This window comes from Purpureocillium lilacinum (assembly GCF_023168085.1).
Source record: "Purpureocillium lilacinum CBS 284.36 DNA, scaffold_6, whole genome shotgun sequence".
Classification (NCBI taxonomy): Eukaryota; Fungi; Ascomycota; class Sordariomycetes; order Hypocreales; family Ophiocordycipitaceae; genus Purpureocillium; species Purpureocillium lilacinum.
Window position 1 is genome coordinate 284602 of NW_027072116.1, and position 24857 is coordinate 309458.

The 24857-nt window shown below is 61.1% G+C and overlaps 6 protein-coding genes across 6 annotated transcripts; 2 read left to right on the forward strand and 4 right to left on the reverse strand.

Moving 5' to 3' along the window:
• Positions 1-1319: 1319 nt before the first annotated feature.
• PLICBS_008020 (uncharacterized protein) lies at positions 1320-2623 on the reverse strand (the record flags this gene model as incomplete). Its single annotated transcript, XM_018324504.2, has 3 exons — positions 1320-1937; positions 2032-2253; positions 2426-2623. 3 exons carry the CDS (start codon positions 2621-2623, stop codon positions 1320-1322), a joined length of 1038 nt encoding a protein of 345 aa, XP_018177683.2.
• A 3744-nt stretch (positions 2624-6367) lies between these two features.
• PLICBS_008021 (uncharacterized protein) lies at positions 6368-8292 on the reverse strand (the record flags this gene model as incomplete). Its single annotated transcript, XM_018324503.2, has 3 exons — positions 6368-7236; positions 7289-7856; positions 7921-8292. 3 exons carry the CDS (start codon positions 8290-8292, stop codon positions 6368-6370), a joined length of 1809 nt encoding a protein of 602 aa, XP_018177682.2.
• A 7196-nt stretch (positions 8293-15488) lies between these two features.
• PLICBS_008022 (histone H2A.Z) lies at positions 15489-16388 on the forward strand (the record flags this gene model as incomplete). The annotated part of the gene is made up of 3 exons (XM_018324499.2): positions 15489-15596; positions 15994-16125; positions 16200-16388. 3 exons carry the CDS (start codon positions 15489-15491, stop codon positions 16386-16388), a joined length of 429 nt encoding a protein of 142 aa, XP_018177678.1.
• An 896-nt stretch (positions 16389-17284) lies between these two features.
• On the reverse strand, positions 17285-18493 carry PLICBS_008023 (uncharacterized protein; the record flags this gene model as incomplete). The annotated part of the gene is made up of 3 exons (XM_018324498.2): positions 17285-18175; positions 18285-18295; positions 18364-18493. The coding sequence occupies 3 exons, from the start codon at positions 18491-18493 to the stop codon at positions 17285-17287; spliced, it is 1032 nt and encodes a 343-aa protein (XP_018177677.2).
• A 1935-nt stretch (positions 18494-20428) lies between these two features.
• On the reverse strand, positions 20429-21262 carry PLICBS_008024 (uncharacterized protein; the record flags this gene model as incomplete). The annotated part of the gene is made up of 1 exon (XM_018324497.2): positions 20429-21262. The coding sequence occupies one exon, from the start codon at positions 21260-21262 to the stop codon at positions 20429-20431; it is 834 nt and encodes a 277-aa protein (XP_018177676.2).
• A 1804-nt stretch (positions 21263-23066) lies between these two features.
• PLICBS_008025 (uncharacterized protein) lies at positions 23067-23365 on the forward strand (the record flags this gene model as incomplete). Its single annotated transcript, XM_065601301.1, has 2 exons — positions 23067-23214; positions 23262-23365. 2 exons carry the CDS (start codon positions 23067-23069, stop codon positions 23363-23365), a joined length of 252 nt encoding a protein of 83 aa, XP_065457373.1.
• Between the last annotated feature and the right edge of the window lie 1492 nt (positions 23366-24857).

Below are 24857 nucleotides of genomic sequence, written 5' to 3' on the forward strand. Positions count from 1 at the left end.
GTCCTGCATCGTTCTCGTTCAGTTAGATGAGCACGGCACGGGTTTGCGTCGGCAGAGCAGAATTGCAGATACAGATTCGTTGGCACATCAATTGACTAGTCGTCGGCCAGCTCGACGACATGGCCGTGTTGGAACCCCATGGGGTCCGCGTCGTCGGCCAAGTACGTACATGCACAAGCCGGAGCCGTGACGCCAAGCTACAACCCAGGCGGGTAGCTACGACGCTTGCTCCAATCCGTCAGGAGACGGGTACGAATGCCGGCCGGCTGGTCGGTCCCCTGTTGATCCCCGCCGGGAGGATAGCTGCGTGCTATCTCGCTGCAGATGAGAGGGCGTCGATCAGACGTTTCGTTTGTATTGTAGTTGACTACTTCTTCTTTGGGGTAGCTCCGCATCGGCTTGCAAGCAGGACTTGCAAACAGTCCTTGACTGTGCACGGCTAGGCTCCATGATTGCAGCTGCGACAGACACATCGACACCCATGGTTCATCCTCTTGTTGCCAGATGTCGGCCAAGCCCAGCTCAATGGTCTCGGGCATGAGCTTTCCCCCTCGCATTGCGGTTTGCGGCCTTCGCTCCATCCATCAGCTGCCTCCCGTCCCGAACCTCCCGAGGGGGGCAGATATCAGCATAATGCCAACCGCGCGTTTGCGCCGCCGATGCAGTAAACCCGCGAGCCTGTTGCCTCGACGGCGCTGCATTCCCCTTTCGCTGGTCTTGGGGCCACGAACTATGCCCACGCCCCAGGATTTCGGGTAGTACTGGATAACAGACCGGTTGACTCGAGTCTCCTTGCAGATTCCGGCATCGGCCTCGTGCGAGCGTTTGTCACAGCCGTCCCAACAGCTGCCATCTTTCTCCGCGTGGGGTGGTACGAGGCTCAATATGTTTACTGCGAGACGGCCGTCTGCGTAGCCAACCCTCTCCAACGAGTCAGTCTGAGCCGCGAAGGATCGATGGCTCAGCCGCCATTTCGACGTCGTCCGTATTTCGGATGGACTGGATCGGTTTGCTGCCCTAGCCGCGTTCCGCACTGGATCCTCTCCGCCACGCTTTGACAAGCAAACGAGAGATTCGCGTCTACGTCGCCGCTCGCATGTGGGTGTGTTGACCAAGTGGTTATGTATTTCGACGGTCAGTGTGATAGGCAGGCTCGGTCTTTGGCGAGGCTTTGGTATCGCGGCAGGACATCCGTATCGTCCAACTTGCCCTGGTCGCCGTACCTGTAATGAGCAGCCAGGGCGTCCCCCACGATCATGACAGCTGCACCGTTCCCCCCGTCCGTTAGCAAAGAAGGGGCTTCCTCCCGCAGCACAGCATTATCCGGTAAAGTACTCACGGCGGCGCAGCTTCGCGGGCAGGTCAATGACAAGCATGTCCTCGTCGCCCCTGCCCTTGGTCCAGTTCGCGGGGTCCGTGTCGAGGACGTCGTCGGCGTAGACGCATATAAAGTTGATGCGGATGCGCTCGCCGCCCATGTCCCACGGCGGGCGGAACTTGTACGCGTGCAGGCCGTCCTCCTCGACGTTCTCCAGCAGCGAGTAGTGCATCTGCGTGGCGATGGCCCAGCTGTCGTAGCTGGGGCCCCAGAGCTCGTACTTGAGCTGCGCGGCGGGCGTCTGCTCCATCATGGTGTCGTTGCGCACGCGCAGCCACCGGTGGTTCTTGTGCGGCGGGTCGCGGTCCAGCGGCCAGGTGTAGTTGGACGGGCCGCTCCAGGGCCGCTGCTGGGACGGCTTCCATGAGACGAGGCTGGTGTCGCTGTTGCTGTCCGCCGGCGCCTCGACGTCGGGGAAGTATGGGTGGAGCGCCCCGAGGTGGTAGTGCATGAAGCCCAGCGGGGGGTTGTTGATGACATTGGCCGAGACGACGAAGTCGTGGGGGTGTTGCATCTTGCGAGTGACCACACGGGGAATCGCGTCGTCCGCCATCCACACCTAGAGTCTCATCAGCCCTATGCCTTGCCGTGCCCACACGACACTGGTCCCCTTGTCCGTGGACTACAACATAGAAAGGAAAGCCAGCACGTACGATATCGTCATCAATCTTGACGTAGTACCTTCCACGCTCCAGGAGCTCCCATGCTTTGTACAGCGTATAGATCGACAGCGTCTCGCCGGGGACACTCAGCTTCTTGTATCGCTTCGGGTTGCTGGCGATGATTTCTTCCAGGTACTCGAGGTCGTCTTTGTCGTCCGTGTTGGTCAGCCAGACAACTTCGTCCAGCCACCCGCCGTTGTCCACCAAATTCCGCTACACATGAGATAATAAGCAAAGATTCCCTTCGCAAAAGACTCGACCAAAGCCGCCGTGACCTTTTGCGCCATGCTAGGTAGGCGACCACCACAAGTAATGTACTCACATCCAAGTAGCATCGCAGACACGACGCCCTGTCCCGGCGGCCGTAAAACACCAACCCGCTTACAACAGTCCCAGAGGGCTTCCGCAGGTTCCGCATCCGGTTCCTGTCGCCGTACCACCCCGCCACCCGCGCGCCCGTCCGGAAAGAAAATGTCGACAGGCCGGAGACGTACACGCAGTACGTGACGAGAAAGAGCGATATGACCAGAGGAACCGCCAAGGCAACCCTCGGGCCGTTTGCGAATTTCCTCAGAAGCGACATTTTTTTTATATTTTTTGGAAACAGAGGCTTCCCATCGGCCGGGGAAGGACGAGACACGGCGACCACACACGGACGTGGTTTGTCTCGGCTGCAGCCGCTCGCCTTTTACTTTCTTAAGGCGACGACGCCTTGCACGACATAACTCTGGTATGTGATGAGGCGCCGACGTACAGAAACTAGATTCCAGGCTCCCTTTCAGTTGGCGGGTAGCCCCGGTGGTCTGACCTTCAGCCGCAGTGGTCCGACCTACGGCGGCGGCGACCTCAAGGGCGATGTCCACAAGCGTCTGGCAGATATAACGTAGTGGACCCCAGCGTGGACCGCGGAGCATGCCAGCAGTGAACTCAGCCCCTATCTTACGAGAGCTGATTTCGCTTCAACGTTCCGCCGGCGAGCTTGCTGGCACTCGTCCTCGTGCGTTGTCGCGCGTGCGAGCGCAGGTGCTGTTGCCTCCGGCGGAGAGCCGCCTCGCTTCGCGGCTCGGCGCCGTATCGAGGTCGCCGGGTTTGTTTCGGAGTCGCCGCGGGATGGACCGTCGTGGGGTCCGAAGGGAGAAACAACAAGTGAAATGAGGAAATTGGCCGCCACGTTTTCGCCCTGCCTATCGGGCTTGCATTTTGGGAGGATTCTCGCGCCTTGATGTACCGCCCCTTTGCCAATCGCAGGAGGACAATCCCGGCGTTGGCCCTTCAATATCGTCCATGCCTCGATACGACGGCCCCTTCGCCATGACAAGGGACCCGTCACGACAAGGTCAATGCCAATACGGAGCCGGAGTCGTGCCCCGTCCCAACGATCCCGTCAAACTGTCGGATCCGAGCCCGTCGCATAAAGTACTGCATATATGCCGCGCCATTTCACGAGTTAAACTTTCCAAGGTTCATGGGATGGGGAGTTCGCTCAACCACCAACGGCAGAAGGGACGTCATGCAGATATCGGACTAACACCAACAATACTAGGTTAAGCTTTTCCTTTTCCTGTCCTTCGACTCAGGACGCGACGGCGCATGGTTCCGCGTCTCTGTCAGTCCCTGGTCCAGCTCCTGGCGAAGGGGACTGGCTACTGGTCTCCACCCAGCATTCCATCACCCTCAACGATGCCCACTCTGTCATTGAGGTCATTGGGCATACTCGGCGCTTCTCCATCCTTCCTGCATGCTTCCAGGGTTGTGGTGGTCGGTACTTGCTCATACAGACGTGGTCGCCCTAGCCGTTGTCTTCAGTCAACCAACCACGTCCGGATCAGGAACATCAAAGTCTTCACACCCGCCCTCGGAGCACGCTCCTCCCCAGAATCCCCCTTTTACACGCATGCACCTGTCCCCATCTCGCCCCAGCTATCCATCAATGCGCACGCGCCCTGGGCGCCATGATTCGTCCGATATTTATGGCCGCCACTACACTTGGCATGCGAGTTGGAGCAACGTCAAGTGGCGCTTAATCCAGAGCCGAGCTCGCAGTGTCCGTCTCCGTCGGCTTTTACTTCGGCGCATGCAGTGACTCCATGTTCCGCTGCCTCCCTTGCTGCCAAGTCTGCGCACGCCCTGGGCTGGCTACCGCTACATGCACGAAGTGCTTGGCTAACGAGCAAACCGCGCCGGCCGTGCTGCGCAGGTATATGTTGTTGCACAGCATCGACGAGGCTTGGCCTGCAAGCGAAAGCGTCGTTCAAAATAGGTTGCTGGCCCGGCGGCCTGTCTCACCGCCATGCGCCGCCGCGTGAGACACCACCACAAGCTCCCCCGTCCCATCATCCCGTTTCACAACGACAACTGACATACGTATCTTGAAATAGACATTCGCAAACAGCCGGCCAGCCACGCAGAGCGGCTCGGCAACGCGCCAATGGTATCGATTATCGAATCGTCTCGGCCGAGGAGGGTAAGCCAGCGTCTTGGACTTGGTGCTAGGCACGGATGATTTGCATGCCTGCGTGGTTCATCCGCCAGATTGGCCGCTCTCGTCGATGGATCAAGATCCTTCACCTGTCTGTTGCACGACACACCCCAGTGCCTCGGAACCGGTGTCCGTCCCTCACCACGTACGTCTTGGACACGGCTCCCACCACGATCCGCCTCCCCGCGGTATCTCGTTCTCCGGAATGCGCAAGGCCGGCGCGGCCCGCTCGACCCGCTCGCTGTCCTTCCGTGCAGTTAGCCGCTATGGTTGGGATCGTCGGCGACTTGCATGGTGATGAGATGACTCGATGGCCGTGTACGTCATGGCCGACCAGCACCCTGAAAACCTCGCCCATCCGCGATACTTTCAGGCTCACTTGGCCGAGGGGCTCCTGTTCCACGCTGGTTAGCGTCGGACCACGGTGACGTCCTTCCCATGTAAGTCTACTCACGTCTCTTCTGCCGACAAAATCTTCTGCCTAATGGTCGGGCTGTGGGACGGAAACAGTTCACAACTCGAGGGAGATTCAAATGTCAAATGAACCAAACCTATTATTTTTTTTCGCACCCACTCAAAACATCTGCTATACACGGCGAGGCGGTGCCCTGCGCCTACATATGCGCCCTCGCTGCCCGTGGTCGTCATGCCACGCAATGCCATCCCTCTCTCCTGCCTCCTTCCTCTCACCACAGCCTCCCCTCGACCTCAGCTCGCTCCGCGACATGCAACTGGGTGCCAGCAACCAACCGCGGCCGGTATCCAAATCAATGCTGCCATCCAACGCCGCAGATATAGTCGGCTGCCGTCAAGAGCATCGCTCACCCTCTCGTCCAAAGTTTGCCGCACTTGTGGCCTTCTGCAACCCTTGGTACGAGACGCGCGAGAGCGGGTCCGGCACAAACACAGAGAACAAAACGCAGCAACAAAATCAGCCTTTTCGTTCTTTTTTTCCTTTTCGGTCGTCGCAGGCGTCCCGCCAACAGTAAGGTATGCTCTCGGCTCCTTCATCATTCCAAGGCGCTGGCCGCAGTGGCATCGCGAGCCCCGTCTCCCGCAGATCAACGGGGGCTCTCGGGTCGTCATCGTCAACGTCATGTCTGGGCCTCCTGACAGAGGGTGGTATTATGGGGTATTATGCTTGAGCTCGTCACCGAAGCAGCAACTCCCTCCACTGCTGACGCGCCGAGCAGCATGACGAGAGAAGTCAGTGCGGCTGTCTAGACGTGAGGTCGTAAAAACGTCGTAATCGTCAAGCAAGTGATCATGCATCTCGGCCCCGAGCGGTACGCTCCGGGCTTCGTCTTATGCCGTGGCGGAGGGTTGCGGATTGGTGTGGAAGCGAGTCGTCATCTTTCATAAAATGGTCGCCCATGTGTGTTGAATAAAATGCTGTATCCAGATCCGTATCCCGTACTCTCATAGGGTAGGCGTCATCATCAAGACTGCCGACGGCTTCGACGCGGCCCGCCAGCTCGGCCGGCCGCGTCCCCTCCCCATCGGCAGCCATCGTCAAAGTCCAATGACTATGTGCGCAAGTATCCAGGCAGGCGACACGCGTCTGGTGTGTCCCCTGCCATGGAGCACTTCTTATTACAAGTCGTTAAAAAAAAAAGCAACGCGTAAGCGACAGCAGTTCATCTGCTCTCCTTCACGGGCCACGGCGATCCAGTGACGCCGCCAGTGATGTCCGTTGGTGTGGCGCATGGTTCGGTGCGCCACTGCTCGACAATGGCGTCCACTAAGGTCAACGCCTAGTGATACCTCGAGCCGCCAGTCGAGCTCAAGCCGACGCGGGCCCCATTGTCGGAGGAGTCTATAGCACGTAGTCAGTCGACGTACGTCCCGTTACTCGGTAGTGGTATCCAGAGGCGTACCACTGCCGCGCTGCATATGTCCGTTCGCCCGGCTTCGGCCGCCGAACCCGGCACCGTGATCCCACTCCGGGCCGCGGGGCTGTCGCTCGGGAGCGCCCTTGACGCCGCTGCTGCCGGCGCCTGGACGCTGGCTGCCAATGGCGCCGGGAGTCGTCCGCGCCTGCGTCTGCAGCGTGTTGGAGTCGTAGGGACTAAGGCTCAGTCCGCCAAGGCCGGCGACGAGGCCGTTGTCCGCCTTGGGGCCGGGAGTGCCCGAGCCGCCCTGGTGGCCTTGCTGTGGCCCCATGTAGTCGCCGAATCGTGCGGTCGACCCTGCTCCCATGCCGCTCATGCCGGCGCCGGGCGCCGCCAGGTAGCTCGAGGACGCCTGCGAAGGGCTTGGTGTGAAGGACCGCAAGTCAGCGAAGCTTTTGGCTGCTCGCAGATTGTTGGGGATGCCACTGCCGTCGGGGCTGCCAGGGAGCTCGAGGGTCGGGCCTTGGCGTCCCATCATGTGGGCATAGTTGCTGCTGGCCGCTCGAGACTCGCGATCAGCGGCAAAGTCAAACGTGGCTGCGCGGCTCAGGCCACGCTTGTGCACGTCGAGTGTAGCCGCAGCATTCTGCGCGTTGGCGGTGGGCGAGGGCTGAGAACGCTTCAGCACTGTCAGCTGTCGGGAGTCGGCCTCGCCAATGGACTGATGCTCCAGCCCCATGTGATGTGCAAGGATGTGAATGGAGCGTCGGTGCTCGGGGGCGATGGTGGGCGGGAACACGAGAATCTCCCTCGTCTCGTCGCGCTTGAACATAGCAAGCTCGGTGTAGAAATCGAGGGTTTGAGGATCATTGAGGTCGACATCACCTGGGCCTAGATTAGCATGAAGCATAGCGTCAAGACAGGGGCTGAAACATACCAAGATGACCGGCCGGGGTGCCCCTTTGCTGAGCAGACTGGGACATGCCCCCCAGAGACTGCATAGAGCTCTGTTGGTGCAGCATGGGGGCGCGGTGCTGCTCCTCGAGCTGTCCACGTCGCTCGCGCTTCTCCCGCTCGATGCGCTCTCGCTCTGCCTCGGGCAGCATCTTCTTGTACTCGACCCTGAGCTTTCGGCCGTGCACATCCATGCCGTTCATGGCCTCGATGACAACCCTCGTGTCCTCTGCAGATTGGAAGTTGGCAAAGGCAAGGCCGCGGAAGACGCCATTGTCAAAGTGATAATTGAACGCATAGGGTTGGGGAAGATTCATCTCAAGCATGATGGTGGCCAACGTCTCCTTGCGGACGGCAAAGGGAATGTTCTTGATGACAATGGCCGTCGGTATCAGCTGGTCGCCATCGGAGGCGGTGGATCGCAAGTCCGGTGAGGTGTGCGCCGGACCTTGGTCCACGCGCAGGCCACCGTTGGCAAGGTGTCCGCCGTTGAGGCCCCCGGCAAACTGTTGGAGGTTGGGCATGCCCATGCTGCCGTGCTCGGTCCAGTTCTAAGTCCAAGCGTCAGCACAACGTGACTCGGGAGACAATTCGCCTCGACTAGGGCACACGTACCTGGGGAAGGGCGGCGCGGCGGTTAACGCTGCGCTGGCGATTCGATCCGTGCACGGCGCCGTTGACGGTCGCAACCCCGGACGCGCCGTAGTTCCACGTCTGGCCGTTGTCCAGCATGTAGCCGCCGGGCATGCCGCCGGGCGCGGGCATGCCGTCCATGGCCCGTGGGTTGAAGGCGCCGCTTATCCGATCGGTCGGGTAGAGGGCCGAGGAACCCAGCGGGGCGTCGAAGGGCCGCTGCGTCTGGCGAGGCAGGGACATGCCGGCGCCGAAGGCGGGCGGGGCCCCGTACGCCTGCCTGGACGAGTTGGGGGACCGGTTCGGCGGAGCGGAATAGTCGAGATAGCCCATGTCGTGGTGTTGCTGGCTCATTTTGCAAATGGCGCACAACGGCGGTGAGCAGCAGCTGTTTTCACACAGCAGACCACTCTGTCGCTTCTATTCGGTCGAGGCCGGTGGCTGGAGCGGAAGGGGGGGTTGCAACTCGGACAGGGCAGGAAACGCGTCGGGAAGCCAACGGGTTTCTGCACGGGTCAGGGAGAGCACGCAGGCTGCCGTGAGAGGGTGGGATGGCGTCGGAGATTATCCCTGCGGTCAAGCAGACGGCATCAACACGAGTCGCCCGACGTCAAAAAATCTGCCGTGTGATGGCGAGACGGGCGGACAGTCGATGGCCGCGAAGGTGGGAGGGGGCAGAGGTCGCGACAGGCTCGCTTTAATACTGCAGGGCGACGCTCGCGCGGACAAGAAGGCACGCGGGAGGCGGAGCAGTGGATGGTGTTTCGCCCCTGGCGAACGGCGACGAGAAAAGCTGGACTGCACAGGGAGGTGTGCAGAGGCGGGTGAGTGGAGGGAGCGCGGAAGGCGGGCGATTTGACGCGCTGCCTATCGTCAGGTCGACTGAGGGGCCAGTCGACGATTGCCTTCAGCCAACAGCAACGATGAGGACGAGTCGATGCGAGGTGAAGAGCCGTGGCAAAGCTCTCAGTGGCAGCGGTCGGGGGGTCGCAGCGGCGCGGTGGCGTCGTAGCGTGGTGCTTGGGGCGGCGGCTGCCAATGGGGACTGGACGTGCGGGAGGGAGACTCAGGCGAGACGGGACGATCTGGCCTGGGCGACGGGGAGATGCGAGTCGCGTAGCTGCAGCGAGGTTGGGTGGCGGTCGTGCGGGCAAGCGGGCGGGCGGGCTCGGAGCCGCAGTCGTCGTCGTGGAAGTCGTCGTCGTCGTCAACGTCAAACGCTCTCGAGGGCCAGAGGGGGCGGAAGACGAGGGGGAAGGGGAAGGGGAGGGACGAGAGGCAGAGAGAAAGGGCTGCGGTCGTGGCTGAGGGGAGAGGGAGAGGGAGAGAGAATCGTCGTGGTAAATAAAAAAAAAACGACAGGATGGGCCTCTTGTCGCTCGCTACTCGGGGGGGAACTCCACCATCGGATGGGGTGGGCAGAGGGCAGGTTTTTCCCCCTCAACTGCTGGCGCTGCCGTGCTTGTGCTTGTTTGTGGACGTTTTGCCCGTACAGTGCGGGCCGCGCGGAAACCCTACGTCCAGGGACTGTGGGGGCATGGATATTGGGGGAGATCCTGGGCTGGAAGGGGGGGGTCCTTCAGCTGGTAGCAGCCGGCGAGGGAGGTGCCTCACCGCGGCGACTTCAGTCACCTCACTGTCAACAGCGTCGAGCGAGGGGCCTGGGCTGTTGTAGCTGCAAAGTACCCGTCCATGTTGTTTGGCTGGGGACTGGCACGCACGTTGCCTTTCCAGGTACATTGCATCGCAGCAGCTTCAGGCCCGTCTGCTGCAGCCCAGCCGCTGGGTTCAGGTTTCCCCCCCTTCCGGCGGCGGTGTCGTTGCTGCTACAACCGCCGCCACCGTCGGCGCCGCTGCTACCGTTGCCGCAACTATACCGGTGCGGGCCACGAGGCGCTGCGCTCCTCGTCAGTCAACCTACCATAAAGCCTCAGCCCAACTTTGGAAGACTGACCTTGGGCGGCGGCGGGCGGGGCCGCGCTTGGTTCGCTGCTAAGGCCCGGCAGGCGAACGATGGCACGTCGGGTTGGAAAGTCAGGCGGGCTGTGGCGCTCCAGGCTCACCAGGCAAAGTCAAAGCCCAGTGCCTTTAGCTCCTGGCCCGCAGCCGTGGGACCGCTACTGGCAGCTGAGGCCCTCCGTCACCCGCCGACCTCAGAGACTCAGACCCTGGAGGCCGCCATTCGGCGCACAGGACTGGCACAGTGCGCATGGCTGCTCCCGCGCCCAGACAGACAAGCACAGGAGGCAAGCAAGCAACCTAGCAAGCTGGAGCACTCCAGTGCTCGACCTGCCCGTCCGGCCGCCTCGCCGGGCCTCGCAAATCTCCTTCCGCTTCCCCAGCCGTCCAAAGCGTCTCCCATCCCTCGTCCACGGGCACTCATTCGTTCATTCATTTGCACCGACGTCCGGGAGCCCCCGTCCGCGACCCTCTCCTCGTGACGCCGGCCGATGAATGAAGATGAGGCAACGAACGCATGGCGGTCATTTGTCGACCTGGAGACCAGGGGGCCGGGCGGGCCAGGGCCAGGGCCCAAGGGTCAACCAGCAAGCACACGACGCCGCAGTCCCTCGCACGCACACGCACACACACACACACGCACGCACCACACACGCACTCGCAGCCCGCCCCGAGACAGAGCTGCGCGCTCCACACCCATGGCGGCTGGATGCCCAGGCCGTGGCAGCTGGGAGTGAACAAACACACGGGAACCGTGGCCTCGTCCGGATCGTCCGTACGCAGTACGGTGGGCCAGCCGCGGCATGGCGCGCCCTGCGAGGCACAGAGCAAGAGTCTAATGGCAATAAGCGAAAGCAGGTGCCCCCCCAAAAGTGATGTGTGGTGCCAGAGATGACGGTTGGCCCCTCACATAATCCAGGCGTGTCCAGGTGTCTCGGCGGATCACGTCCCACGCTCGCTTCGCACAATATCGCACTTGAAACGCCGTCTCAGACTCCCGCGGGGACAAGATAGCACTGGCCCGTCTCGAGCCGGCCGGAGCGTTCGTCGACGGCGGGACGCGAGCACGGCAGAGCGAGCAATGCAATGCTATGGCGTCAACGAGCGGCAGTAGCAGCGTCCGTCGCCGTTGTTGGCCGGGTCCGGGTGAAGCGTCGACGGAGAGGCGCCAACGACGAACGACGGCAACGGACGGTCCAGTTCTCGGGGCACGTTGCGGCTCGCCGGGCGGCGGCAAGCCCTTACACCGCCCTGGCTGGCGGGCTCCCTGCGTGCGACAGATTAGCACTTTAACTTTGATTAACGCCGGCTTCACCCACGGGGACAGCCGCCGCCGCCTCACGATCCCGGCCGGCGTTGGAAACGTCACGCCCCTCTCAGAATAATTTCCATGACGGCCTCCGCGCGGGCCATGATGTAAGGGCCCTTCATTTGGTCGCCGCTAGTAACGGGCGGGCGGGCGAGCGAGCGTCAACGGCGGGCCCCAAGACACGCAGTCCGCCCCTGTGGATGATGATGCCCTCGACAGGCTCCCTTGTCCGCCAACGGCCAGCGCCCACCACCTCAGCGCCCATGCTGATGGTGCCGCGCGATGCTGCACAGCTCGAACGAGGACGATGCAAGCAAGAACGCAAGCGAGACACGACGACACAACGAGGGTCGCGCGCTCACTCAGTCTCTGCGTTACGAATAGATGTAATGAGCCACCGGCGTCTGGACCCGGCGCGGCGAATCGGAACCCTTGCTCGGCAACGGCGTCGTCTCCCGGACAGGGGGGCCAGCGTTGGCCTGGGACCCAACGCCCGGGCACCGTCGGGGGGGGGCCCTTGTCTGGCGGCGGCGGCCTGCTGGACCCCTTTTTGGGGCTCGAGTGCCGCCATCATCTCATCGTCATCGCCCGCGGCGGCGGACCGTCCGTCTGGCCCTGGCAACCGCCATGTTGCCGTGCCTCAAGCGCGCGAGTGTGCGGGTGCTCCGCAGTCCGTACATACGTACGAAGCAGATGCAGGTATCATTGTTATTGAATGCCTCCGGATGCACCATGCACGATCCGATACGATCGTCGGTCCGCACTGTGCCGTGCCCAGTTGCACAATCTCGTGTCGCCAAAGCATGAAGAGCACGAGAAGGGGGGCCACCAGACCATCCCTCTCACCACCACCAGACCCCTCATCACCAGACCCTCTCGCTCGCCGCCCCCGCGTCGCCTGTCACCAGACACGTCCATCAGACGCGTCTCTTCTCACTTGGGTGAAGCGTGTCCTGGTCGGGTCTTCCTTCAACCCCTCGTCTGCAGGGCACGGCCGTGATGATTTTGTCGGCCGCGATACTGCAATGGGGCTGCTGCTGACGAGCTATTGTGCCACCAGAACACGAAAAAAAGACTGACGACATTCAATATGCAAACCGATCGGTCTAGCCTCGGGTTGGACACGGCACGTACTACTGGAAAGGTAAACATTTTGAACGGTCCAGGACCCGGCGCGTCAACGCCTGAATTGTCTGAGCCGGATATGCGGGCCACTCAGATAAGACTCGACAGCATCGCCGCGTTTGCAGCTGTTGAGTACTTCGTATCGAGCATACTCGTACGTACTCGGGGCAAACTCGAACAAACGCCACATCGCGCGGGGAACCGGATCACGCAAGATACGCGGTAGCTCGTGCTCAGCTCGTCTCCGGGCGGCCACCCCCGGCTACCATGGCCGGGCCACCGCCTGCCTGCACCCGCCTGCATGCACACTACTCCTGCATGCTGCACGTCGAGATGCTGTGCGTTCGTCGCTTGATGCCATCTGAGGTGCTACCTAAGTGCTCGAGTCGACGGCGGCACCGCCGACTGGGCAACTACAGGGGCTTAAGTCAAGGTCGAACCAGACAGCATCAGCCATGGCCACGGCCCTGCCTCTGTGCTCATGCAGCACCCTGGATGCGCGAGCCGCACAGTGCATTACCTTGCCAACCCAGCTCCGTGCACTTGCACTTGCACCTGTACATGCCGTGGCTTAACGCCGTCTGGTGCCAGTTGAAGAAGTCTTCATCGCGTCTAGTGGTCATATATCTGAGGCTCCCACTTTCGTTGTGCCCCCATGGCCTTGCCCCCTTTGGGCCAGGGGACGGACGGGACGGGCAGACGGCCGGCCGGCCGGCCGGGTCCCTCTAGGTCCGCCAAGCGTGACAGTTTGTTATCGCTTCATTTCCGAGGGAGCCGCCGCGGCTGCCTGCCTACCCGCAGTCGGAAATGTTCCAGAATCCCCGGATCGAAGGCGTGCGGTGCGCGCGTCCCCTCAATGGACCAGGGTGTTGGACGGGACGAAAGAGGTGAATCTGCGAGACGTCAGGGACCTGGCATCCCCGTCGACGGCGGAGACCCTGGTGATGGGGGACACCGGTCCGATACTGATGAGCAAGAAGGCAAACGAGATGACGGGGACCACCATTTCGCCTGTTTTTGTGATTTTTGTGTTACAGTGCAACGCTTGGCGCGCCGGTTTGCGTGGGGCGCGCAGAAATAGCAACAGACGAGGCCGTTCTGGAAGATTGCAGCGGCTACGGTGGAAGTCTAGAAGTTGCGCTTCTAATAATTGTTGTTGCTCGAATGGTGATGAGGATGCGGGTGGTTGGGCAACTTGGCTGGCGCCTCGGTGAGGCAAAGCGGCCACGACCTACCCGGGATCGAGGACGCCGAATGCGACGACGCAAGGCAAGCATGTCATGGCTTTCGAGGAAGGGGAAGGAGGGCTAATCATTACAAATACTCTGGAAGATAACTTGGCTCATTTGAGAAGGATTACTGAGTAGAACGCGGGAGCGCACGAAGCACCTTTGCGTTCAATACTAGCAGCCACGATCTCGTCTAGCCAGAGAATGGTGCTCTCGGTTGGTGTACGAAGTACTTGTTGACCACAATGACACAGCCGGGGGAACACTGCTGTATCCAGACCGGCACAAGTGAGCGATTTCCTGGAGTGCACGCTCCGTGCCGGTGCCTCGTACAAAGCCCTTATTTTCGTCATGGGCCCTATGCGATGCTGTCAAGGCGTGAACTGCGTAGCCTGCGAACTTGCCTGAAGTGCCCAGAACACTCAGTGGCAGTATGAGCCAGAAAGGCGGGGCCTCAGCCACGTCAAGCCACACCAAGACCCCCCACCATCCCGCATCAACCACCAGTGCAAGCCACGGGCGGCGAGCCACCAACACGGCCACACCAACAAAGCCCAGCTGCTGCGACTTCTGGCACGGCGCGGTGGAGCTCGAGGCTCTGTCCCCACGCCTGGACTCGACTCTGTGCCTGTGCTCCTCTGTCTCGCCGCCGGGCACACAGAGATGGACGAACGACATCTGCAGACCGTTCGCTGACGATGCCCGCCCCGGTGCCCCCCCGTCTCTCGGAGGGGAAGCTGCCCACCGCTGGGCGCGCTCCTGTAGCCGGACATGTCTCGAGGTAAGTTTTGTTCATTCCCCTTGCATTGCTTGCCGGCCGTGGCACGGCGCCATATCAGACCGACAGGGAGGCTGACCGTGGGACGGCAGCAGCCTGCCTTGACTCGACAATGACATCGGCCTCCCCCCGGCCACGTCGCCGTTTGCCGGACCGCAGACGTGGCTCACGGACGGTCTACGGATAGATGCATCATCACTCGAAGCGGCCCATGCAAGCAAGCGGACTCGACACCAGCCATCAGCGGACCCGGGGCCTCGACACCGACCCTGCACGACGTCGCCAGCGATGCCGCTGTTTGACGATGCCCGCCCGCCATGGCTGCGCACGTGGTCTGCGCCGCCCGCCGGAGCGAAGCCTCGTTCAGGTGACTGGGCGGGCTGACCGGAATGGGCATTTTTCCGGGGGCGCGATCCTCGCCTGGCATTGCTGATGTCAACAAAAGCCTAATCGCCCCGGCTAGGTGGCCACTGAGGCGCCGCAAACAGCCCGTTCCAGCGGCAGGCCCGCTAGCGCCCTAGCGCGCCGGGCGCCTGTTGGACCGCCCAGCCTAGCTCGCCAGCTCACCACCTCAGCAACTGCCTGGGGCTGGGTGCTGATTCACAGCTGGACGGGAGGCGGCAGCCTGCGCCAGGTGCCCACGGCCACAGCACCCTTTCTGGAGTGGCGAGGTGTTGCGCGCTCAGCTCCCAGAGCTTCCCTTGGAGCCCCTCCTCGCCCACCAGCTGGCAGAGCAGGCACTGAGGTGCTGAGGTCCCCAAGGCTCCCCCCCTCCAGCGCCCTCGCGCAGCTCCTCAGCGCCGTCCACTGGCCCGCGAACCAACCCCCCCCCTTTAGGCGTCATCAATCAGCGTTCCTGCGGCCGCGCGCCCGCTGCTGCTGCACGCCTTTGCTCCCGCTCCATGCGACCCGGCCGCCTGGCGAACTGCAGCACGGCAAACAACAACAACATTGGATCCATCCTCCCCAGCTAAATTTCTGCCACACCACCTCCTCACCACCCCCCCAAAGCTCAACGACCGTTCGCACACAGCCCACCTGCATCACCATCGCACGCATCTTCGAACTCGAATCCACGCGACGACGCTTGAACCGCCGATTCTTCGACGACGCTTCATCCGACCCCAAACTCCTAACACTCGCATCCAAAATGCCCGGCGGCAAGGGAAAGTCTTCTGGTGGCAAGAGCTCGGGCGGCAAGACGAGCGTCGAGGGCCACAAGAAGCAGCAGAGCCACTCTGCTCGCGCCGGTCTGCAGGTAAGATGGCGCCCTTCCCCCGGCGATGCACGACGAGAGACGACGACGACTCCGGCGGCGTGCGCGCGTTTGGTCTTCGCGATCCCCTCCGCCCAGCCTCCCCGCGATGCGGCGCCGCGCGACTCGGACACATTCGACGCGTCAGCGACCTTTCCACGCCCCCTAGCAGACTCCGATGGCACGAGCACCGAGAATCGCGACGACTCGCATCGACTACGCGTCTGCGCCGTCCGGCGACCTGGCCTTGCGAGCGACGTTCGACGCTGGTCGCGTGTCCCGCTGGCGGGGAAGCGGAACTCGATGCGCGCAAGCCCCGGAATCCCGACTCTCGCCTCGACTCGTCTCGCCCGTCTTTTCGCGCAACGTGTCGCCATGCTGACCAGCTTCTTCTCGCCAGTTTCCCTGCGGCCGTGTCAAGCGTTTCCTCAAGCAAAACACCCAGAACAAGATGCGCGTCGGTGCCAAGGCTGCCGTGTACGTAACCGCGGTTCTCGAGTACCTGACTGCCGAAGTCCTCGAGCTGGCAGGCGTACGTTCTCCCCGTCTCTTCTCCCATGACTCACGTTTCCCCGCCGCTGCCTGCTTACTGACGGCTGCCTGCAGAACGCCGCCAAGGACCTCAAGGTCAAGCGCATCACGCCGCGCCACCTCCAGCTCGCGATTCGCGGTGACGAGGAGCTCGACACGTTGATCCGCGCCACCATCGCCTTTGGTGGTGTCCTGCCGCACATCAACCGCGCACTGCTGCTCAAGGTCGAGCAGAAGAAGAAGGCCAAGGCCCTCGAGGCGTAAGCCGTCGACTCGCGCGCTTGATCATTCGTTGCCTTTTCTGCTTGCTCCGGTCGCTGTTCGTATTTCTTTATTATTTTTTGGGTCGTGGGATGCGCGTTTTACGTACGGAAAGGGATACGCGGGCTCGTTGTTCGGCTTGGTTCGCCGCCCGCGGGGTAGGAGGCGCCGAGCGCAGAAGCTGGGGCCTTCCAGGCTGGAGAGAGAGCCTTGGATAGCTGCGATGGAAGGGATATGGGTGTCGTCGGGCTGGTTCGGTTTGGGTGAGGGAGCTGGGACAGGCGGCAGCTTGGCCGGGCTTGGGCTCCTTTCTTGAGCCTGATGCGGCCAGACACGTGTACAAGTAATTGTTTGGGGACACACAATGGGCCACGATGGAAAGGGGGGTCTGACTGGTAGAGGACAAGATACGGGTGCTTTGCCTGCTCTGCGCTCCTGGAAGCCGCCCGCGTGTGTATGTGACCTCATGCTCGTGCTGGGGGCTTGCCACGGCGAGGCCCTGCAACGGCTCGTCCCCTCATGTCAAGAGAACGGGTGCAACAAATGTCCAATACCAGGCAACCGTATGGCCTGCTTCTTACATGGCTGTCCGCTTTACTTCGATGCCGCTCAGGTACCATGGTGCTCTCTTGAAAATCGAGTGCTGGCGCTCCCATCCTACGTAGCGACCCACGGCTGTTGAATCACTAGAACTTCGCGGAAGCACATTTGATGCTTGACTTGGTGTAATGTGGAATTTATATCTCATGGCTTGCCTGTGCACACTCCAATTTTACCCTAATCCGATCGACGTGAGCCTCGCGGCGGCGGCACTGCCCCAGCACCACCAGCCATATACGCAGAGCTCCCCCCTTCCCGCCGCCCCTTATTCCATGCCTGCCCCCGGTCTGGAACTCTCCTCACTGGGCCATCAGCACAGCCCGATACGTGACCTGGCCCTTGTCGAGGCGGTCCAGCGCGGCGGCGATGCCGTCCTCGGTCATGGGGAACTTCTCGATGATGGGCTTGATGGCGTGCAGGGCGGCAAAGTCGAGCATCTCGCGGTGGACGGCGCGCGTGGCGACGATGACGCCCTGGATGCGGATGCCCTGGCCGAGGATGGGCATGTAGGGGAACTCGAAGTTGCCCTCGTCGACGGACAGCGGGTAGATTTGCGAGCGCGGCGCCAGCAGCGGCAGGAGGACGTCCCACTGCGGCTGGGCCGACGTCGTGACCAGGAGGCGGTTGATGGGCGACTTGGTCTCGATCTTGCTGTTGGCGCCGTTCTCGCCATTGCTCTTGCCCTCGGCGCGGCCGCCCGTGGCGATGAACTCATGCGCGCCCAGCTCCAGCGCCTGCTGCTTCTTGCGCTCCGACCCGGAAATCACCACGACGCGACAGCCCATCTTGGCCGCAAACTGAATCGCCAGGTGGCCCAGCCCGCCGACGCCCATGACGCCGACCGTCTCGCCGGGGCGGATGCCCTTGAGGGCCGTGAAGACGGTCGCGCCGCCGCACTGCAGCGGGGCGGCGTCCTCGTCGCTCAGCGAGTCGGGCAGCGGGTGCAGGAAGGCCTCGCGCCAGACGGCCTCGGTGGCGAAGCTGCCCTGGTCGGCGCTCGCGGGCATGCCGTACATGACGCGCTGCGGGCAGAAGGTCTCCTCGCCCTGCAGGCACTCCATGCAGTGCCCGCAGCTGTCCGTCTCGTAGCCCCAGCCCACTCGCTGGCCCTTTTGCAGGAACTTGACCTCGGGGCCGGTGGCTTGCACGATGCCGACGCCCTCGTGGCCGAGGACCATGTCTTGCTTGAGCTGTTTTGTTCCCCTTGGTTAGCTGAGTGTGCTCTGGGTAGAGAGAGAGTTGCGCGTAGGAAGCTCATCATGGGCTCTTGTGCGGGTTGAGTGGAAAGGTGGTACTAACAAAGTGCAAGTCTGTAAGAGAACGAGGTCAGTCAGAGTCAACCACGAGACACGTTGATGCCATTGAGTCGTCAACATACCTGTGCCGCACACGCCCGACGCGGTAACCTTGACGAGGACATTGTCGCCGACGAGCTCATCCGGCTTGGTCGTGGTGCTCTTCTTGGGCTTGCCGGCGTCGTTGCCCTTGAACACTGTGAAAGTCGGCATTTTTATGGTGTTTCACCCCCAATTCGGTACGCGTATCGTATTCGGCGGCGAGTCTGAGCGGGTCAGGTCGAGTTGGGTTACTCCCGCCGGTATTGTTCGTTTCGACCGTTGAGAAGAGGGACGCAGAAGGAGAAACGGAGAGAGTTGGTGAGTGTGTGAGTGTGAGAGTGTCGCTGTCAGATCTCAACGCTCGGCATCTACCATGGATCGCCGCTCTGCCCTTCCCACCCCTCCCCAGCGCGCGTTTTATATATACTACTACAGTAATGTACTGTATCGACGACCCAACAACAAAAGCTTATCAATCCGGGAAGAACCTAGCAGAGCCCACGGAGTATTCTTGACGTCATGCGCTGGGTGCCGGGCGCTGTGGGTGTCCATCTCGGCGGCCTCGGTGTTCAGCTCCATTGCGACAGCAGGTAGAGTGGACAGGGACAGAAAAAGTATGGAGCTCCCGTTGACTGTGCTACGACTATGGATACCGTCGTACGTAGTAGGTACTGCGGAACAGTTGTGCCGGGAGGCGGCTGTAAAGTCCGCGGTGCAGCAAGGCACACGGCGCCAGGATGGAGATGCGTACGGAGTAGTGGCGGAGGGGATAGATTAGTGACGACGGGAGTGTTTTCCAGCCTCGGCCTGGTCCCTCCGGGGTCCTCCCTCTTCACCTTGTTTTGTGTCGTTAGTGGCTCCAATGCCCGGAAGAGGGAGGCGATTTTCAAGGTTCAGAGCCGCAACGGCCGGTACTGGGGGGGGGGGGGGGGGGGGGGGGGGGGGCAGGGGCGGCGCCATGACGGCCACGCCGGCAGTTGGCGGGCCCCCCGGGCAGCAGCGCAGGCGGGCCAGCAGGCGAAACGTGGTCTCCGACCCCACCGCGGCGCTGGGATGTAACGCCGAAATCGACCATTGCTAATGTGCTATCGCCGAATTTTGCGAAGGGGACGGCGGGTGCCTGAGTCGGGGCCTATTAGTGATGGGGCGGCATGCGCAAAGGTAAGTGCGTGCGTGCGGGCGTGCGTGCGGGCGTGCTTGGAGAGGAATTAATAATGCCGCCATGGCGCAAGGAAGGCCCGTTCTTTTTTTTCCCTTTCCCTCCCATGTCCTTGTCTTTGGTATTTTCTGTTTTGTCGTTGTCTGCGCGCTCTGCTCGACCCTGACTATATGGCTGACGAACAACGACGACGACGGCGGCGGCGACCCAAAAAGGTGTCCAAACGGTGCTGGACCCCCTCCCTCGGGGGGATGGTGCCGCCCGGGATGCCGCCCGGGACTGGGGATGCGGTGTGTGTGTCCGGCTCGGTGTGGCCCGTGTCACCGTTGGGTCCCCCGTCCTTGTCGACTCGGCAAGGGCTGTCAGTCAACTTGCCGTCCTTTGGCGCCGAATCCGATAGGGACGGTAGTATTTAGGGAGGGTGACGGAACACGCGTTCAATGGCGTCCGCATCCGCACTTGCCGACTGCTGCTATGCCTCCCGACACGTAGCGGCACGTACGAAGCTGCGAGATGCTGGCCGTCGATGAATGGCTTCGGACCTGCTGGCGGAGTAGTAGTGAGGCCTGCTTCTGCTCTTTACTTGGTGTGACGCCCTCCTCTCAGCTCGTCTCATCGTGACGCGTCAAAGGCCTAGATGACTTCTCAGGGATGGGACATGTCCCCAGAGACAGTCGCCCAGAAGATGGCTTCAAAGCGCGTGTGCGGCAAAGCATATAGGCGTCGCCATTGGAAGTCTCCGAGGCCATGACGGTACACCTTCATCCTTGCCCGCGGTGACATTGCATCGTGCCCGGAGGAGACCATCTTCTGCAAGTGTACTTGCCTGGTTACCACTCCAGCCGAAGTCGACCTCGGATGCGAACCCGCCGCGTGGTAACACAGCATATTCGACGTGCCGAACATCCCTCGGCCATCACCGGGCGGCACAGTCCTCCACCAACTCTTCATGTCTCGCCGTCGTCGCCGAGGATGCTCCTCCTGTACGAGCTCAGATCCAGAACGGACCGCACACGCACAATCTTGCCGTCCTCGAGTCGATAATACGCATGCTCGCCGAACCGGACTTCCGTCCCCGTGGGCGCAATGCCGCGGAACGCCTTGCCAGGCACGCCGGTGAAGCTGATGCGGGCCGCAATCTGCTGCGTCTCGTCGTCGACGATGATGTCCTCGATGGAAAAGTGCAGGCCGCGGATCTCGTCGAAGCTGGACTCAATCATGAGGCGGTACTCGTCTATGCTTAGGCGGCGCGCGTTGTGCGTCACGACTGGCTGGCAGAATTCTTCCAGGCCTTCTTTCATCGTCAGGCTGTTGATGGTGTGGATGTAGTCGCGGTAGAATTGCGTGAGATCACCACCGTGATGTGCCTGGCGCTGTGGAGAAGTTGGTGACGAGGCGACGTCCCGATCCGAGTCCTCGTGTGTCATGTCGTCCACAATGGCCACGATATTCGTAATTTTGCCGCTCTGGTTGACCCAGACGAAGGCGTGCTCTGCCTGTTTCTGCGAGGCTCCATCTTGGTGTTCGCCACGATGAATGAAACGCACTGCCAGGCGGTTGGGGTCGTTTCCATCGATGATGACGAGATCGACGGCAACGCGCACTGGCGACTGGCTGAGCGCAACCTTGAGGTCGTTCACGTACTTGTCTCTGTCGAGTGAGAGACCATTGAGCAAGACGTTGCATGCGGGAGCCAGCATCTCGCGTGCGGCGTCATAATCGCGCCGTGACAGGGCATCCGCCCACGACTCAACAATGCTTCTTGCTGGAGGGTGGCTCATGGTGACACTGTCGTGATGGTCTGCGAGGCGGAGAACTCATGAAGTTTGGAGAGAGGCGCGAAAACAGCAGCATTGGCATGTTTTTGACAGCACGCAGCACATGCAGCAATTCAATTAATAATGCTGACGCTTACGTCAAGGCAAGTCCATCGTGAACGGCGTCTGCCTTGTATGCGCCATGATCTGCACGAGACGAAATACTAGCCAGGTTTGCTAGCCCGTCTTGTCAAGTTCGTGTTTGTGGAACCGTGCAGCGTGAAAGGCGTGAGTGAGGCTGGGGCTCAACTGCAGCCAACGCGGGGCCAGGCCGGACTCCGGAGCTGGCTACCGGCAGCTGTCTAGGCTCCGGGCCTTTTTGCCTTGTTGCTTCCGAGCATCTTGTCGAGGTCGTATCCGGCTGAGACCATGATGTCAGGAACCTCTGCATTTTGGACTTTCTCGCAGCGTTTCGTATGTTTGCGTGCATTCGTAGCATGAAACTGTATCGAGGTCATGTTGCAACTTACAACAAACTCCTCGGGTCACGGGTGTCAGCGCATCCACTTGGCGCTGAGACGCTGGAACCGTGACAGCTGCGCGCTCGACTCAATCGCCTTGCTCAGAGAGTCAAAGCTGTTCCAGCTTGAAGCTCAACCCTCTCGAGCACGCGCGCACATATCACACTCTCAGAACTCTTCCAGAGCAACAACAGCTCGACGCCTCGGCCCCGCGGCCGCGCCGCAAACCGCTCCGTGACATCCATGTGATGTCCGGCCCGGGCCTGCGCCACCCTGGGGTCCGGCGCCCCGGCAGTCAGTCCAGAGTCCAGACACTCATAGCACGTACCTGGAGCATGTTGCAGGACCGCCTCAACCCACTAAAATAGCACGAGGAAAAAAACGACCTGTGTGCGTCCGAGAGGGGAGGGGGCCGTTCGTCTCAGGACGCACCTCCGGCGCCTTTTGCGACGAATCAGCTGGCCGCCGGGGTGGCGGTTTCGCACTGGCCAGATGGGTGGTCGTGCCGGTTTCATGGGGGCTGTTGGTGAAACTGGTGGCCGGCCTCCTGCGTACCGGGAGCAGCACGAGTGCCAGTGACCACCACCTGCGGGACGGGGGGCTGGGGGAATAGATGTCATGACTGCATGTGTCTGATGCGTTCGGAGATGGGCCATGCATGCATGAGAGATCTTGGTCGGTTGCCTGCTACTATTTTGCCTTGGCTGGAGATGCATCGAAATTGGCAAGGGTACTTGGTCTGTATTGCTAGATGAGGCTACCTGCGATACGCTACGATGGCAATTGCGTCACGAAAGGACACTTTCATTTTCACTGCCAAGTCGAATCTTGGTACGCGGCTCCCTCCAATTGCAAATCCGTTTCGACGTCGCCCCTCCAAAGACTGTATCACTTTCCGGTAGCGCTGTCGTTCACCGGTAGATCGCCAATCCACCACTTGACACCAGGAACCGTTCCGTCGGAGGCCCGCCGGCCGGGCCTCACATGCTCGCGCAAGGCCCATTCTGCTACGGTCTCTCCGTCTTTGCCGAGGACACACCCGTAGGACCAAAGCAAGACGCGATGCCCCAACTTGAAAATACGCAACTGCTCCAATATGGCTTGAGCACCGCAGCAGGGCGGAACTGGAAACGCTGCGGGTGCACAGTCCCTCGCTTGGTCGGAGCACACACAAGCGCGCGCGCATAGCCTCACTTATACGTGCCCGCCTCCCACTTTCACGTCTGGTCTGGTTCCGAACACATCAATTCACGCGCGCGTGTAAACTAACATCCGACCCTTTCGCTGCCGTCTTATGGAAAGCCGCAATGTGGTTTCCGCGGGATGAGCTGCCAAAGTTCCCGAAGCCCAAGGACCTCGCCGAGGGCTTGCTCGACATCCCGGAGGAGTTGGGCAAGGCTGGGAAGGACTTCATAGGCGGTCTGATCAAAGGGCCCAAGGATAAGGGCCCCCCAGGTCCGGATGGGAAGAGCAAGGGACCGCCAGATACGGTGCCGACAGAGGTGCTACCGGTTTCCCCTTTGCCAAGCGAGCCGGCGACAACAGAATCCGAAGAGACGACGCTGCCGACTTCGACAATCCCAACGCCGATAGCCAGCAGCAGTGAAGCTCCAACCACTTCAACAACGACATCTTCTTCTACATCTGCGACTACGACTACGACAATAGAAGACGCGCCCTCCTCAATAGCATCACAGCCGTCTGGCTCTAGTGAAACCACGCCTATCAGGCAACAACCAGCAGGACCTGCTGCCTCCGAGACTGCTATCTTACCCACGTCGTCAATAACGAAAGCTCGGAGTCCCGTAGGGGGATCCCCAAAAACAACAACCACCAGTGTCGAAACAACGCGTCCGGCGTCGACGTCCCAGCCGCAATCCCAGCCGCAATCGACATCACCCACGAGCACTCTGGTGCCGACCACGCCTCGACCCATACAGACTGTTTCCTCAGATACCACCACACAATCTGCTGCGGCTCCGCAAGGCATTCCGACGAGCTCGTTCTTCACCACAACGAGGCCTGCGACTGCAGCTACGAGGACACCTCTGTATCCGACGCCAATTGCAAACGTTGACGGCGGTCGGTCGGATCTCAAGGGCGGCCACAAGGCCGCCATTGCTCTTGGGACCATTTGTAAGTTGACCTATCTTCTATTTTTGCTGGTTAAGCTAATGACGACGGCAGTGACAGTTGGTCTCCTTGCTCTGGCCATTCTACTGTTCTTTCGGCGGCGTCGGCGACGCCAAGAACGACACCGCCTGCCCGATAGCTTCGCCCCGACGAAGGAATGGCCATCAGGCGTCCAGCGACTCGCCGATAAGCTGCATATCCCCATTCCCTCTCGGTCAGCGAGAACGCGAGAGCCGCTAGACGACATGGGAGAGCCGCTCGTGCGCGACACGATGGAGGCCCGATCCTACCCCTTTGGCTTCCACTTTGGTCCCGCCAAGGTCACGCCTGTCGGGACGAAAGCAGTCGGAATACAGGGCGAGCCGGGCCGCAGGAGATCGTGGTGGAACCCGCTGGCCTTGAACCCTTGGATCAGCGAGCCTCCAAGGCGAGAACCACTGGCCCGCGGCCCGCGCTTGCAAGTGACCCCTCCAGATGATGCTGGCCATCAAGGAACTGGAAACATAACACATGTAATACAATGCCAGCGCATACAGTCACATGGACGACCATTTTAAGATACCACTAATTGTAAGAGAGAGAGCCTCAAAGATTATGTACATTGTGTCCGTGATTTGTTTCGGTGAGAGGCATTGAGACGAGCTTGGTTCGTGCCCAACGGGTTGTCGACTGGACACGGGCTTCCGCGCTTGGTCCGACGTCGACTCCACGATCGAGGCAGTGGAAGAAAGCATTAGGCACATGTAATTATTTACTACTCTGCTTTAAGTGAAGGGCAGAGTTTGACGAGCTCGGACAAAAAGACCCTAACACACCACGCGCAGATGGCACAAGCCGTAAAGTGTGACTTATTGCAGGTAAGAGCCCACAATTGAGACTCCCACACAAAACATCAGCCAGCCGGAAGCGCCTGCCGTAGGCCGACTTGCTGAGGCTGCTTTGGGAGTTTTAGAGCCCTCGGCAAC